Source organism: Mandrillus leucophaeus, unplaced genomic scaffold (assembly GCF_000951045.1).
Source record: "Mandrillus leucophaeus isolate KB7577 unplaced genomic scaffold, Mleu.le_1.0 Scaffold264, whole genome shotgun sequence".
Taxonomy (NCBI): Eukaryota; Metazoa; Chordata; class Mammalia; order Primates; family Cercopithecidae; genus Mandrillus; species Mandrillus leucophaeus.
In genome coordinates, this window is record NW_012102743.1 from 2,216,297 (window position 1) to 2,229,859 (window position 13,563).

At 37.2% G+C, this 13,563-nt stretch overlaps 1 protein-coding gene across 2 annotated transcripts in view; it reads right to left on the minus strand.

Annotated features, from left to right (window-relative positions):
• Positions 1–4,903: 4,903 nt before the first annotated feature.
• YIPF4 (Yip1 domain family, member 4) overlaps positions 4,904–13,563 on the minus strand; it is a 36,843-nt gene continuing 28,183 nt past the window's right edge. The window contains exons 5-6 of one of the 2 annotated variants that reach the window (XM_011984238.1): positions 10,601–10,714; positions 4,904–6,907 (exon numbers count right to left, since the gene is read on the minus strand). In XM_011984238.1, coding sequence (XP_011839628.1) covers positions 6,770–6,907; positions 10,601–10,714 — 252 coding nt within the window. In that variant the 3' untranslated portion in view covers positions 4,904–6,769. The remainder of the gene's footprint in view (positions 6,908–10,600; positions 10,715–13,563) is intronic. The other variant, XM_011984239.1, reaches the window with a different exon arrangement.

A 13,563-nucleotide genomic window follows, 5' to 3' on the forward strand; every position in this document is an offset into this window, starting at 1 on the left:
ACCATTCTCCTGCCTCAGCCTCCCGAGGAGCTGGGACTACAGGCGCCTGCTACCACACCCGGCTAATTTTTTGTATTTTTAGTAGAGACGGGTTTTCGCCGTGTTACACAGGATGGTCTTGATCTCCAGACCTCGTGATCTGCCTGCCTCGGCCTCCCAAAGTGCTGGAATTGCAGGCGTGAGCCACCGCGCCCGGCCTATGGGGGTCTTTTTTGCATATCATTGTATCCCTACACTCAGCACAGTACTAGGTTCATACAGGAAGGGGTTAATAAATACGTGATTAATATCTTTTGTCCCTTCACATTCCGGGTGCCAAATTCAAATGCTGCTTCTTCTCAATGTTTTATTATTCAGGCCACGACTAGCACAATCCTTTGAAAATAAAATTTTTATAAGGTAAAAGATTTTATTAAATACCATTTGGTAAAAAAGATTGAATGAGGAATTTAGTACCTAGGCCCATCATAAACATGAGTGTTTTTACTGTTTTCCATGAAGAGACTATAATTATCATAGGAAGTAATTCTCCACAAGGATTACAAAACATATGTGTTGTTTCATTATTAAATGGTGCTTACTATTTAAAAGATACTTTACATAGAGAACTAATTCCACCAAAGTGAGTAGGTATAAAATAGAGCAAAAATATTGAACTTAATCATTTATTCTTCAGCAAGTGTTTGTTATGTGAATAGCAGCAATCTGCTTTTACAGTATCTTTTTCCCTTTATCACCAGATGAGAAATTTCTCCCCATTATCATTTTGTGTAATCTCATTTGTTCTTGTGTAAATACTTCTGTTTGGTTTTTAATAAAAATTGCTCAGTGGCAAATATTACAGAAAAACCAAGGTTTTTATTCTTGATAAACTTAATTCACTGATAGTCTAGTGGTAACAAAATTATTACAGGTGGGAATGCTTCCTTTTTTAATAAGTATTAACAACTTGTATATACACTATTTACAACTTCAAAATATTTTACACAAATATTCTTTTTCATATTAGTATCTAACTAATCTCAGCAACAGCATTAGTATAGCATGGACTACTATAAACCTAATATCTTCAAAGTAGAAACTTGCAAATATCTTGCTGAAAATAGAAAAGCTGAAATGAGGATACTGCCAATATAAAATGTAAAGTAGGGAAACATTTTACTACTGCCATCTTAATCTTCCCTATATTCTTTCTCTAATGTAACCTCCAAACTGCAAACTCAGTATATCAAAAGAATTTTCAAGGAGAAAACTAATCCTAAGTTTCATGTTTAATAACATATGCCTTGTATAGGGAACATTCTCTTAAACATTTTTTATATCACCGTAAACCATAAAGACATGGTTTGGTCTAAAATTTTTACAAGTTTGTTACAAATAAAATATATTCATAAGTAGAAGTTTCTTCAGAATGTATTTTTTAAGAGACAAGGTACTATGTTGCCCAGGTTGGAGTGCAGTGGTTATTCACAGGCACGATCCCACAACCAATCAGCATGGCAGTTTTGATGTATTGTTTTGTAGTGCAAAAATGTAAGAAAGTCTAGCTTTTTGATGTCAAAGTTGTAACTTAGGGATTTACTTGAAGAGTGTCAACAGATTCTCAAACACACAAAATGCTGCTAGGAAATTACAGTTGAACCTTGACCACCACAAATTTGAATAGTGTGGGTCAACTTATACGCAATTTTTACTTTTTTTGTTTTTGAGACAGGGTGTCAATCTGTCACCCAGGCTGGCATGCAGTGGTGTGATCACGGCTCACTGCAGCCTCAACCTCCCAGTCTCAAGCAATCCTCCTGCCCCACAGCTTCCTGAGTAGCTGGGACCACAGGCAGGTGCCATATGTCCAGCTAATTTTTCTTTTGTAGAGATGGGGTCTCACTATGTTGACCAGGCTGGTTTTGAACTCTTGGTCACAAAGGAGTCCTCTTGCCTCAGCCTCCCAAAGTGCTGGGATTACAGGTGTGAGATACCGTACCCAGGCATACAAACAATTTTTTTTTTCCCAAACTAGGATTGAAAATACAGTTACTGTCAGGATGCAAAACCCATATAAATGATAGGCCTACTTTCTGTATACTTGGATTCTGCAGGGAAGACTATGGGACTTGAGTATGAGTGGAATTTGGTATGCGGTGGTTCTGGTACCAATCCCCTTTGTATACAGAGGAACAACTGCATACAAATGAGGAATGGAGCACTTCTAATTCAGAATATTTTCTAAATTTAAAGTATTACTACGATTTTTTAGAGGCATGGTCTCGCTATCTTGCCTAGGCTGGCTTCAAGCAATCCTCCTTCCTGCTTTGGCCTCCCAAAGTTCTGGGATAATAGGCATAAGCCACCATGCCTGGCTGTAATTCAGTTTTTAAAGGGAAATTTAAAAGTAGTATAAGGCTCAAAGGTTGAATTAAAGAAACCATTTATGAAGGAGAATAATAAAACAATATTACTTTGTGTACATATGTCAGTGCAGAGAATTGGTGAGGGTGATTTTTAGCTCTGTTAAGACTTCTTTCAGAATGCCGTACCACAGTCTGAAAGAATCATGTGAAAGTAAGACATTATTTTAAAAACAAAAGTGCTGGGCACGGTGGCTTAAGCCTGTAATCCCAGTACCTTGGGAGGCCAAAGCGGGTGGATCACCTGAGGTCAGGAGTTTAAGACCAGCCTGGCCAACATGGCAAAACCCTGTCTCCATTAAAAATAAAAAAAAATTAGCTGGGCGTGGTGGTGGGCACAGGTAATCCTAGCTACTAGGGAGGCTGAGACACGACAATTGCTTGAACCCAGGAATTAGAGGTTGCAGTGAGCTGAGATTTCACCACACACTCCACCCTGGGTGACAGAGCAAGACTCCGTCTCCACCCCCACCCACAAAAAAGTGTCACAATTCCCTAAAGCCTAAAAGTGGCTAAAATGTGCACTAACAAAAATGAGTATTTAAAAATATTCAACTAGTTTTGTTGACTACGAAAAATATTTTTATTAAGTTGTAGGAGCATTATTTTATTCAATGTTTTGTTACATCAAAATTTTTTTAAATGACTAAATTTTAAACAATATTTAAAAATATTTACTTCATATTTTAATTCAATGCAAATTTTCATGAATTTAGAAGCCTATATTAATACAGCTTGAGTATACCCTCTCCAGAATGCTTGGGTGTCTCAGGTTTCAGATTTTTTCAGATTTTGGAATATGTGCAGAAATACACAGTGGTTGAGCTTTCCTAATCCAAAAATCTGAAATGCAAAATGCTCCAATGAACATTTCCTTTAAAGTTTCACATCGGCACTCAAAAAATGTTCTTATCTAGAACATTCTGAATTTTGGATTGGGGTGCTCAATGGCTACATGAGTATTTGGGGAATTCCTGGAAATGGAGACATTATTACATAAAAAACTGTCTTACAGACCATAGAAATAAGGTTTTATAATGGTTCATAAACTTTACAAATCTTCCTAAACTACTTTTTAAAACAATGCTTAATTATACATAGACTTTGATTTTTAATCAAAATTTCAATTATTTTACAGTCAACTTGAAACAGAAGCAAGCATGTCTCCTACTTATTTTTTGGAGGATTACCATTCATCAGGAGTACTACAACTGGTAACACTTAAAACACACATATTTACTCACACACAACTAGAAGAGACACAGGATTATCTGGCCAGTTCTGTTTTTTTGTTTTGTTTTTCTTTTTTTTTTTTTTTTTTTGAGATGGAGTTTTGCTCTTGTTGCCCAGGCTGGAGTGCAATGGCACGATCTCAGCTCACCGCAACCTCCGCCTCATGGGTTCAAGCAATTCTCCTGTCTCAGCCTCCTGAGTAGCTGAGATTACAGGCATGTGTCACCACGCCCGGCTAATTTTGTAATCTTAGTAGAGATGGGGTTTCTCCATGTTGGTCAGGCTAGTCTCAAACTCCCGACCTCAGGTGATCCACCCGCCTCAGCCTCCCAAACTGCTGGGATTACAGGCGTGAGCCATCATGCCCAGCCTGTTTTAAAAATTCTAATGAACTGACCAGGCACAGTGGCTCACGCCTGTAATCCCAGCACTTTGGGAGGCCAAGACGGGTGGATCACGAGGTCAGGAGATCAAGACCATCCTGGCTAACACAGTGAAACCCCGTCTCTACTAAAAATACAAAAAATTGGTCAGGTGTGGTGGTGGCCATCTGTAGTCCCAGCTATTCGGGAGGCTGAGGCAGGAGAATGGTGTGAACCCAGATGGTGGAGCTTGTAGTGAGCCAAGATTGGGCCACTGCACTCCAGCTTGGGCGACAGAGTGAGACTCCGTCTCAAACAACAACAACAAAATTCTAATGAACTAATAATTAGGTTGGAAATAATGATTTAAAAAATCAGTTATGACTCAGAAAATATTATTATATAAAAATTCAAGAAGACATTGTTATGGTCATCTTACCATTATTAGCCATAGCAGTACTGTGTCTTGCACACATCTACAAATCATGGTGTTTTTGTTGTTTTTGAGACAGAGTCTCACTCTATTGCCCAGGCTGGAGTGCAGTGGCACAATCTTGGCTCACTGCAACCTCCACCTCCAAGGGTTCAAGTGATTCTCCCTGCCTCAGTCTCCCAAGTAGCTGGGATTATACAGGTGCTTGCTACCACGCACAGCTAATTTTTGTATTTTTAGTAGAGATGGGGTTTCGCCATGTTGGCCAGGCTGGTCTCAAACTCCTGACTCAAGCTGTTCATCCATTTTGGCCTCCCGAAGTGTTTGGATTACAGGCGTGAGCCACTGTGCCTGGCCTACAAATCCTGTTTTTAAACTGACAATCTGTTCTAACTACTTTGCTCATTAGCACACAAAGATGATATTGGTTGAGTTTGAAATATTGTAATTTGTATTTACAGAAACCATACCTTTTTAGAACAAAAATACCTCATTTTATCTTATATCATTAGGAATACACATGATCCATATGATTTTTAAAATTCATACCTTAAAGCAATGATAGTTTTAAAAAATGACACCATTTTTTAATAGAGGTGATCCTAAAATACCTTCATTTATTGCCTTGTAAAATTCTACCTCCTGGTCCTGACCCCCAGGCTTTTTGTGAAAGATTCCAGGGTCAACACTATGAATGTCAAATATTATAATCCATTATAACAAAGTATTAACCTCAGCAATTTCTGAAGTGTAACAAATGTTTCTCTTACAGTTGCTGCTTCTGTAGGCATAGATATTTCCTGATTACTTCATATTATTCTAACTTCTAGAAGTCCTATCCCTCTGGTGCTTCTCACCTGTTTTTAAAAAAATCAGTACGTGTAATTTTCTACATTATTCTAGCTCAAAGGTGCTCCACTTTTTCTGCAGCTTAAAATAAGTTTTTCTTTCTTTCCTTTTGGGATCAGGGGAAAGGAAGACGGGTGGGCTTGATAACATGTTCATTTGTAGGTTTGCTTCAGAGGTGCAAGATATTTCCTGATGGATAAGTTTGCTAAAGAAATACATACCAAGAGGTCGCCATGTTATCATACTGAGGACAGCAGGAAACTCTTCCGGGTGACACCAGAAAGGATAATGCAATAATTTGCTAATAGTTAACAGACATTTGCTATTTTGTGGACATAAATAAAATGATTTACCTACTTTACAAAGTAATACTAACTAAAGGTATATCTAAAAACCTTTGAAATTATTTGCAACAAATATTTCACTGATAAAAATTTCTTAATATTTCCCTTAGCAAAAACTGTACATTTGTTAGAGAGTACCTGATACTTGTTAAAATATCAAGTAATACAGGACATGGTGCTATAAAACAAAACACACAACTGGGAAGTATTTTATTTTTTTCTACTTCATATAACATTGTTCAAGACCACAAGATTTTAAAGGTCTCTTTCTCCAACTTTTATGATTTAGAAGTACCACTTAAAAATATTTACTGATGCTGTAAATATTACTGTTTTTGTACTAGTAACAATTTTAATGAATGCCATATCCATTATACCTCTTGCTCCTTTGGTCAGAAAGATAAACAGAAACTTTCAATCAGATGTTCAGACATTCAAAAATGGTTTTGAAAAGTATACCCAAACAAACCAAATATATACCAGCAACTATTACAATCAGTTTAGTAGTTATTAAGAATTCTTAACAAGGAAGTATTGAAGCATGTGTGAGATTTAAAAAATTATATACAATTTTAAAAACAAATTTAAATTTTTAAATAAAAAAGATTAATGGCCAAATTAAAAAAAGTTTGTGCATCAGATTTAATATCTTAATGTTTATCAGAAATATATTTTGTGAATAAGAATTATTTCATAAATATATATGTATAAATATAAATATATATCTGCAGGATCTGTGATGCTGGAGAAAACATTTTGAAGAAAAAAATTGCACTTTAGATTATCAGGATATTGTCAAATTTACCCTTCAAGTGAAATATAATTACCAATCCAGGTGCTTTTGGCACAAGTTTTTAGGTGAATATTGACACAATCTTAAAAACACAATGCTTTTGTATTTTATTCACTGGAATATGGAGAATCAAGCAGAATTTAAAATTCTGACCCAAAAATCCCAGATAACTGCAATTGCTTAATTAAATACAAAAAAAAAAAATTGTTTTACAAAGCGCTTAAACTTCCCTTTCCATCTGGAACGTGTAAAATTTTGCCAGCAACAGGTTTTCTCCAATTCCTTCAGCAAGAATTCCCAGCCTACACACAAATGTGACACCATCTTTTTCTATTCATGTATAACTTGGATCACACACCAGTATATAAAGACAAAAAATAAATGTATAATAAAAAGATTGGATAAATCAGAAGAGGCTTTTTGGTCTTGAATTCTTCACCCACTAACAATGAAGCAGCACTGTAGGCAGCCCAAAACACACCAAACAGCTTAAAAAAAGGAAAAAAGACAAAAGGCAGCATATTAGCAAGTCGATTAACTTTTTGGATATCATAGAGTAAAAATGGTGTTTACAATATTTTAAAAAAATCAACAACCAATTTTGGTAAATAGCAAAACTTGTTACAAATGTTAAAAACTTATTAAGAATGTCCATCTTTGCTGTACTCCTTGACTTCTGTAAATGTGGTCTTATCAGACCTGTCTTATCATAAGAATCACTTGGGGTGCCTATTAAAAAGAGACTTGGGGGACTCTCTAGTTCTGTTGAATTATAACTTATTAGTTTTTTCTTTTTGAGTTATAATTTCTAAGGGAAGCATCTAGTTATCAGTATTTTAAATTAAGTTCCCTGGTAATTATGATCAGTCAACTTTTGAAAAAACTATTATTACACCAAATTACTGAGAGAAAACTAATTCCTGCAAAGTAGGAAATTTTCTTTTTCCTTCTAAATAAGAAAATCGATTAAGTAAAAATTTTATACAATATTTATTAAGTTTTTCCCCAAGAATAGGTAGAAATACAGGGTTGAATAAAAAAGAGAAAAACAAGACCACATTTTGGTCAAGAGTTTAAATATACTATAGTTTTTGGATTACACACATACTTCTAAATTATTTCTACTGGAAACTTATGCAATACTTATTGATGTAGTCAACTAACACAATTTACAGCATAAAATTAAGGAAAAACTTCAAGGGAAATCAGGGAAACTATAATAGGAACAGACCTGGCACAAGGCAGAGCTTCCAAACCTTGCAATATTGACATTTTAGGCTGCATACTTCTTGGCTGTGGGGAGCTATCCTGTGCATTGTAGGATGGTTAGCAGCATCCCTGCCCTCTACACACTATATACTAGTAACACTTCTCAAAAATACCTCCAGATGTTGACAAACATCCCCTGGGGGACAAAATCGACCTCAGTTGAGAATCACTGCTATACAGGTAAAAACTAAATATTGGCAAACTTATTAAAAATGTATTTGGTCTGGTCCAGTTTTCCACTGGGTTTGTTGAACTTAAAAAAAAAAAAAAAAAAAAGTAACCCTACAAAATAATTCAAACATACACAGAAGTACAGGGAAATATATAAAATAAAATTTGATCAAATTGCATTTGTATATCATGATTAGATTGTTTTCATTATAAATGGTTGAAGAGTGACAAGTATTACGAGCTTTGATGTTAAATAAAATCAGTGCACTTAAACTATATATTCTAATGTTAGAGTTTACTGATTAATTTCGCATCGTATTTCTCAACAAACCACAGACTGAAATAAGAAATGTGCTCACTAACTTACTGAAATAAGAAATGTGCTCACTAACTTACAGAAGAGTAAGTGATCAGAAAAAAAATTTTGCCACAGAATAGTCTGAAGTTTAAAAACAATTTTATTCTAAAGTTTTAATGATATAAAAAAGAGTTTTCTATTTTATAATGATTTATATGTTGTATAAAGAATATTAAGGTCCAACTTTCAGATGAACTACATGATTAAAAATGACCAGAGAACAACGGTTTTAACCATTTTGGGAGTAGTCTCAGAAACAAGCTTAACCCAAGTGAAAAAACACACACCAGGAAGTGATCGTGAGTGAGTGGTATGTTCACTAAGGCTGGAATAGGAGTAATTAAATGTCTGCTGCAACGTTGACTTTAAGTTCTAATAATGCCAATTTCAAAAAAAGATTTCAGGGTTATACTGAAGAAGAAAACAAGGTCTCTTTAGTCTCTGAAGTGTTTAAACACAAAGATGATCTCAAAATATAATTTGGATTTTTATTGAGACAAGGTCTCACTCTGTCGCCTACACTGGGGTACAATCACCGCTCACTGCAGCCTCGACCTCCTAGGCTCAGGCGATCCTCCCATCTCAGCCTCCTGAGTAGCTACGACTAACAGGTGCATGCCTCCATGCCCGACTAATTTTTGTATTTTTGGATAAATGGTTGAGTCTCAAACTGGGCTCAACTGATCCACCCACCTCAGCCTGCTGAATTGCTGGGATTTACGAAGGTGAGCCACCATACCTGGCCTATTTTATAATATTTGTAATAACAACAGCTTGAGTGCCTACTCTGTGCCAAGCACTGTACTAGGCAGAGACAGGGTCTTGCTCTGTCACCCAGGCTGGAGTGCAGTGGTGCAATCATGGCTCACTACAGCCATGGCCTCATGGGCCCAGGCAATCCTCCCACCTCAGCCTCCCAAGGAACTGAGACCACAGGTACCTGCCACCACATCTGCCTAATTTTTTGTGGAGATGGAGTTTAGACATGTTGCCCAGGCTGATCTCAAACTCCTGAGCTCAAGTAATCCACCCGCCTCAGCCTCCCAAAGTGCTGGGATTATAGGCGGTAGCCACCATGCCTGGTCAGCATTATATATACTTTAAACTCTTTGTAACAAACCCTAAAACGCAGTTGTTAAGTTTACCATTGTTAACAACAAAGTGACGGTAAGAAACGTTAAGATACCTTGGAAGACCAGACAACAACTAAGTGGCAGAACCAGGATTTGAATTTAGAACTGATTAGTTCCAAAAACTACACTTTCACTACCCAATGCTTATTATCAGTATCAGCTTAACGTAATTCTAACAGGAATCATTATTTCTTTTATATTGAAATTAGCAATAATTTCAACTGGCTCAGCTACTTAAAAACAAATACTTTCATGTGGAGGTTACATAACATCAGTTCTGAAAGTCATAGTCTTTAAAAGTTCTGTTCTCCATAAAGAACAAAATTATATTCACTGTGTAATATACATACATGTGTCAAGGCAGTCACTTATTCCCCAAAGTTGTTCAACATTAATAAGTTCCAATGTTTAAGTTATATTACTCAAATAGTAATAAATACATTACTATTTATTAATACTTATCAGTAGATGTTTAAGTGTATGTACATATGTTAATTTAACATAAATAACACAAAGAAGTCCTGATCTCTGTATTACGGAAAATCCAATTTATTAGAACCACATCTATCATATCTGACAGGAAAGTTACTATTCAAACAGGAGTAACAGTTACTAAATAAATGTCCAGTGGAATTTTAAATAAATATTCCCCTCAAAATCTGTCAGATGAACTCATATTATAAATATAGAAAATAACTTTTAAATTCAACATTTAAAAAATGCTGACCAGGCCGGGTATGGTGGCTCATGCCTGTAATCCCAGCACTTTGGGAGGCCAAGGCAGGCAGATCACCTGAGGTCAGAAGTTCAAGACCAGTCTGGCCAACATGGTGAAACCCCATCTCTACTAAAAACAAAAAATTAGTCAGGCGTGGTGGCACACACATGTAGTCCCAGCTACTAGGGAGGCAGAGGCAGGATAATCACATGAATCTGGGAGGCACTCCAGCCTGGGTGACAGAGCAAGACTCCATCTCAAAAAAAAAAAAAAAAAAAAAAAAATCTGACTATAATATCCTGAAACCTGATTTGCTCTTTGTTTTTCCCCCTAGACAAATGGTAATATCTGGTGATTAAAAAGGAAAAAAATAAAAGAAATATAACTGGTAAAATCAGTAAGAAAGGTCACTTCCAAAATACTACCAACTGTTTGATAAAGAGTTTTATATCACAATATTCCCAGACAGAGGCCTAGTATACTTCTGATACTGGAAAACAGTAAACTATGTAATACATAATCCTTAACTTACTTTTATAAGTGTAGACACCACTTCAAATGATCCAACCACCAAAAGTATAGGGGCTATTACAATGAGAGGAAGTAATGAATATCCTATAACTCCAAGGACTTGGCCATATGCAACCTGTGAATTTTGAAAATTTCAAATAAATGTCAGAGAAATCAAGATACTCATTTTAATCAAAACTGAACACCACATATTCCTTGCTGTATTCAAATAAATGTGAGCATTAAGAATAAATCATAATCTATTATACTCATTATTTCAAATTATCATATAGTCTCCCATGTTCCTGGGCAGTCTCACCAACCAACATGGTTTCAATTAAAATAAATTTGCTAATACCCAAATCTACATTTCCAGCATTTACCTCTCTTGAGTTTCATACTACCTTCAGTATATCTCTACATTGCATTTTGTCACTACATCCCATTCAGATGAAAAATCCAAGGTCTAGAGAACCTAGATGTTACCAATGCAGACCAGAAAGAAAGGGAAGGTGGCCAGGAGAGACTGAAGAGAAAAATATTTTTTAGTGACTACTTTATGCCAAGTTCTGTGATAGGGCTTCACATGCTGTGGAGATCAAATGAAATAACAACCCTATGAAACAGGCATTATTGTCCCTATTGTGAAGAAATTGATTCTTAGAGAGAAACAATGCTTTGCTTAGGAAAGCAAAGCTAGGAAGGTGTCAGTGTTCAAATTAAAATCTAGGCCCCTAAACTCCTACATCAACAGTCTTGAATTACCAAAAAACATAATGATATATATTTTCATATATTATACTAGATTTTGTCTAGGACATAAGAAATAATATATAAACAAATATAATTTTGTGTCTATTAGAATTATTTTAAATTTCCATATGCAGAGTAAAAAAGTTTCACAGATGTTACTCTAAATTAATTAAAGAGTTTTATTAAGATGCTCGATCGAACATATTCTAATATCATTCACTTATGAAACTGAAAATAGAAGGGAAAAAATAAACTTTTTTTAAAGACGGATCTCCCTCTGTTGCCCAGACTGGAGTGCAGTGGCGCGATCTCAGCTACTGTAACCTCCGCCTTCCAGGTTCAAGAGATTCTTCTGCCTCGGCCTCCTGAGTAGCCGGGACTACAGGCGTGTGCCACCATGCCCGGCTAATTTTTGTTATTATTATTATTATTATTATTATTTTTGAGACAGAGTTTCGCTCTTATTGTCCAGGCTAAAGTGCAATGGCGCAATCATGGTTCACCACAACCTCTGCCTCCCGGGTTCAAGCAATTCTCCTGCCTCAGCCTCCCGAGTAGCGGGGATTGCAGGCATACGCTACCACATCTGGCTAATTTTGTATTTTTAGTAGAGATGAGGTTTCTCCATGTTGGACATGCTGGTCTCGAACTCCCGACCTCAGGTGATCCACCCGCCCCAGCCTCCCAAAGTGCTGGGATGACAGGTGTGAGCCACCATGCCCGGCAATTTTTGTATTTTTAGTAGAGGCGGGATTTCACCATACTGGCCAGGCTAAAACAAAAACCAAAAAACCAACAACTACTCCTGGGCTCAAGTGATCCTCCTGCCTCAGCCTCCCAAGTAGCTGGGACTACAGGCGTGCGCCACCATACCCAGCTCAAAAGTCCTTATTTATTTATTTTTAAGACAAGATCATACTGTCAGCCAGGCTAGAGTGTAGTGGCACAAACACAGCTCGCCACAGCCATAATCCCTCAGGCTCAGGCAAGCCTCCTACCTCAGTCCCTGGTAGCTCGGACCACAAGCACACACTACTATGCCTGGCTAATTTTTAAAGAGATAAGGTCTCCCTACGTTGCCCAGGCTGGTCTTGGAACTCCTGGGCGCAAGCGATCCTCCTGCATCAGCATCCCAAAGTGCTGGAACTACAGGTATGAGCCACGGCATCCAGCCCCTTTGAGTTCTGGTGTGATATCAGAGAATATTCACAATCATCTGAAAAGGTTACTAAAATACTCTCCCTTTTCAATTATATACCTGTATAAAGCCTTATTTTCTTCAGATACTTTAGCCAAAATAATATATCTTAACAGATTGAATGGAAAAAGCATATATTAGAATCCGATTTCCATTCAGCTAGACATTAAAGCTACTTACAAAAATGTAAAACAATGCTATGCTTCTAACTCTTTTGTTTTGGAAAATATGGTTGTTTTTCTTTAAATGTATTGTTTATGTTAAAATGTAGTTGGTTTATTGTTACAAATCTCTTTGGCAACGTGAGATCAAAACATTTGAGAATTTCCAAGAATAAATTCTGGCTGGGTGCAGTGGTTCACACCTGTAATCCTGGCACTTTGGGAGGCTGAGGCGGATCACCTGAGGTCGGGAGTTCGAGACCAGCTTGACCAACATGGTGAAACCCCATCTCTATTAAAAATACAAAAATTAGTTGGGCAGGGTGGCAAGTGCTTGTAATCCCAGCTACTCGGGAGGCTGAGGCAGGAGCATCGCTTAAACCTGAGAGGTGGAGGTTGCAGTGAGCCAAGATTATGCCACTGTACTCCAGCCTGGGAGACACAGAGTGAGACTCCATCTCAAAAAACACAAAAATGAAATAGGCCGGGCATGGTGGCTCATGCCTGTAATCCCAGCACTTTGGGAGGCTGAGGCAGGTGGATCATGAGGTCAGGAGTTCAAGATCAGCCTGGCTAAGATGGTGTAACCCCATCTCTACTAAAAAATACAAAACTTAGCTGGGCACAGTGGTGGGCACCTGTAATCCCAGTTACTTGGGAGGCTGAGGCAGGAGAATTGCTTGAACCCGGGAGGCGGAGTTTGCAGTGAGCCGAGATCGCACCACTGCACTCTAGCCTGGGTAACAGAGCAAGACTCTGCTTCAAAATAAACAAACAAACAAACAAATAAATAAATAAATAAATTTTGGCTGGGCGCGGTAGCTCACACCTGTTATCCTAGCACTTAGGGAGGCCAAGGCGGGTAGATCACTT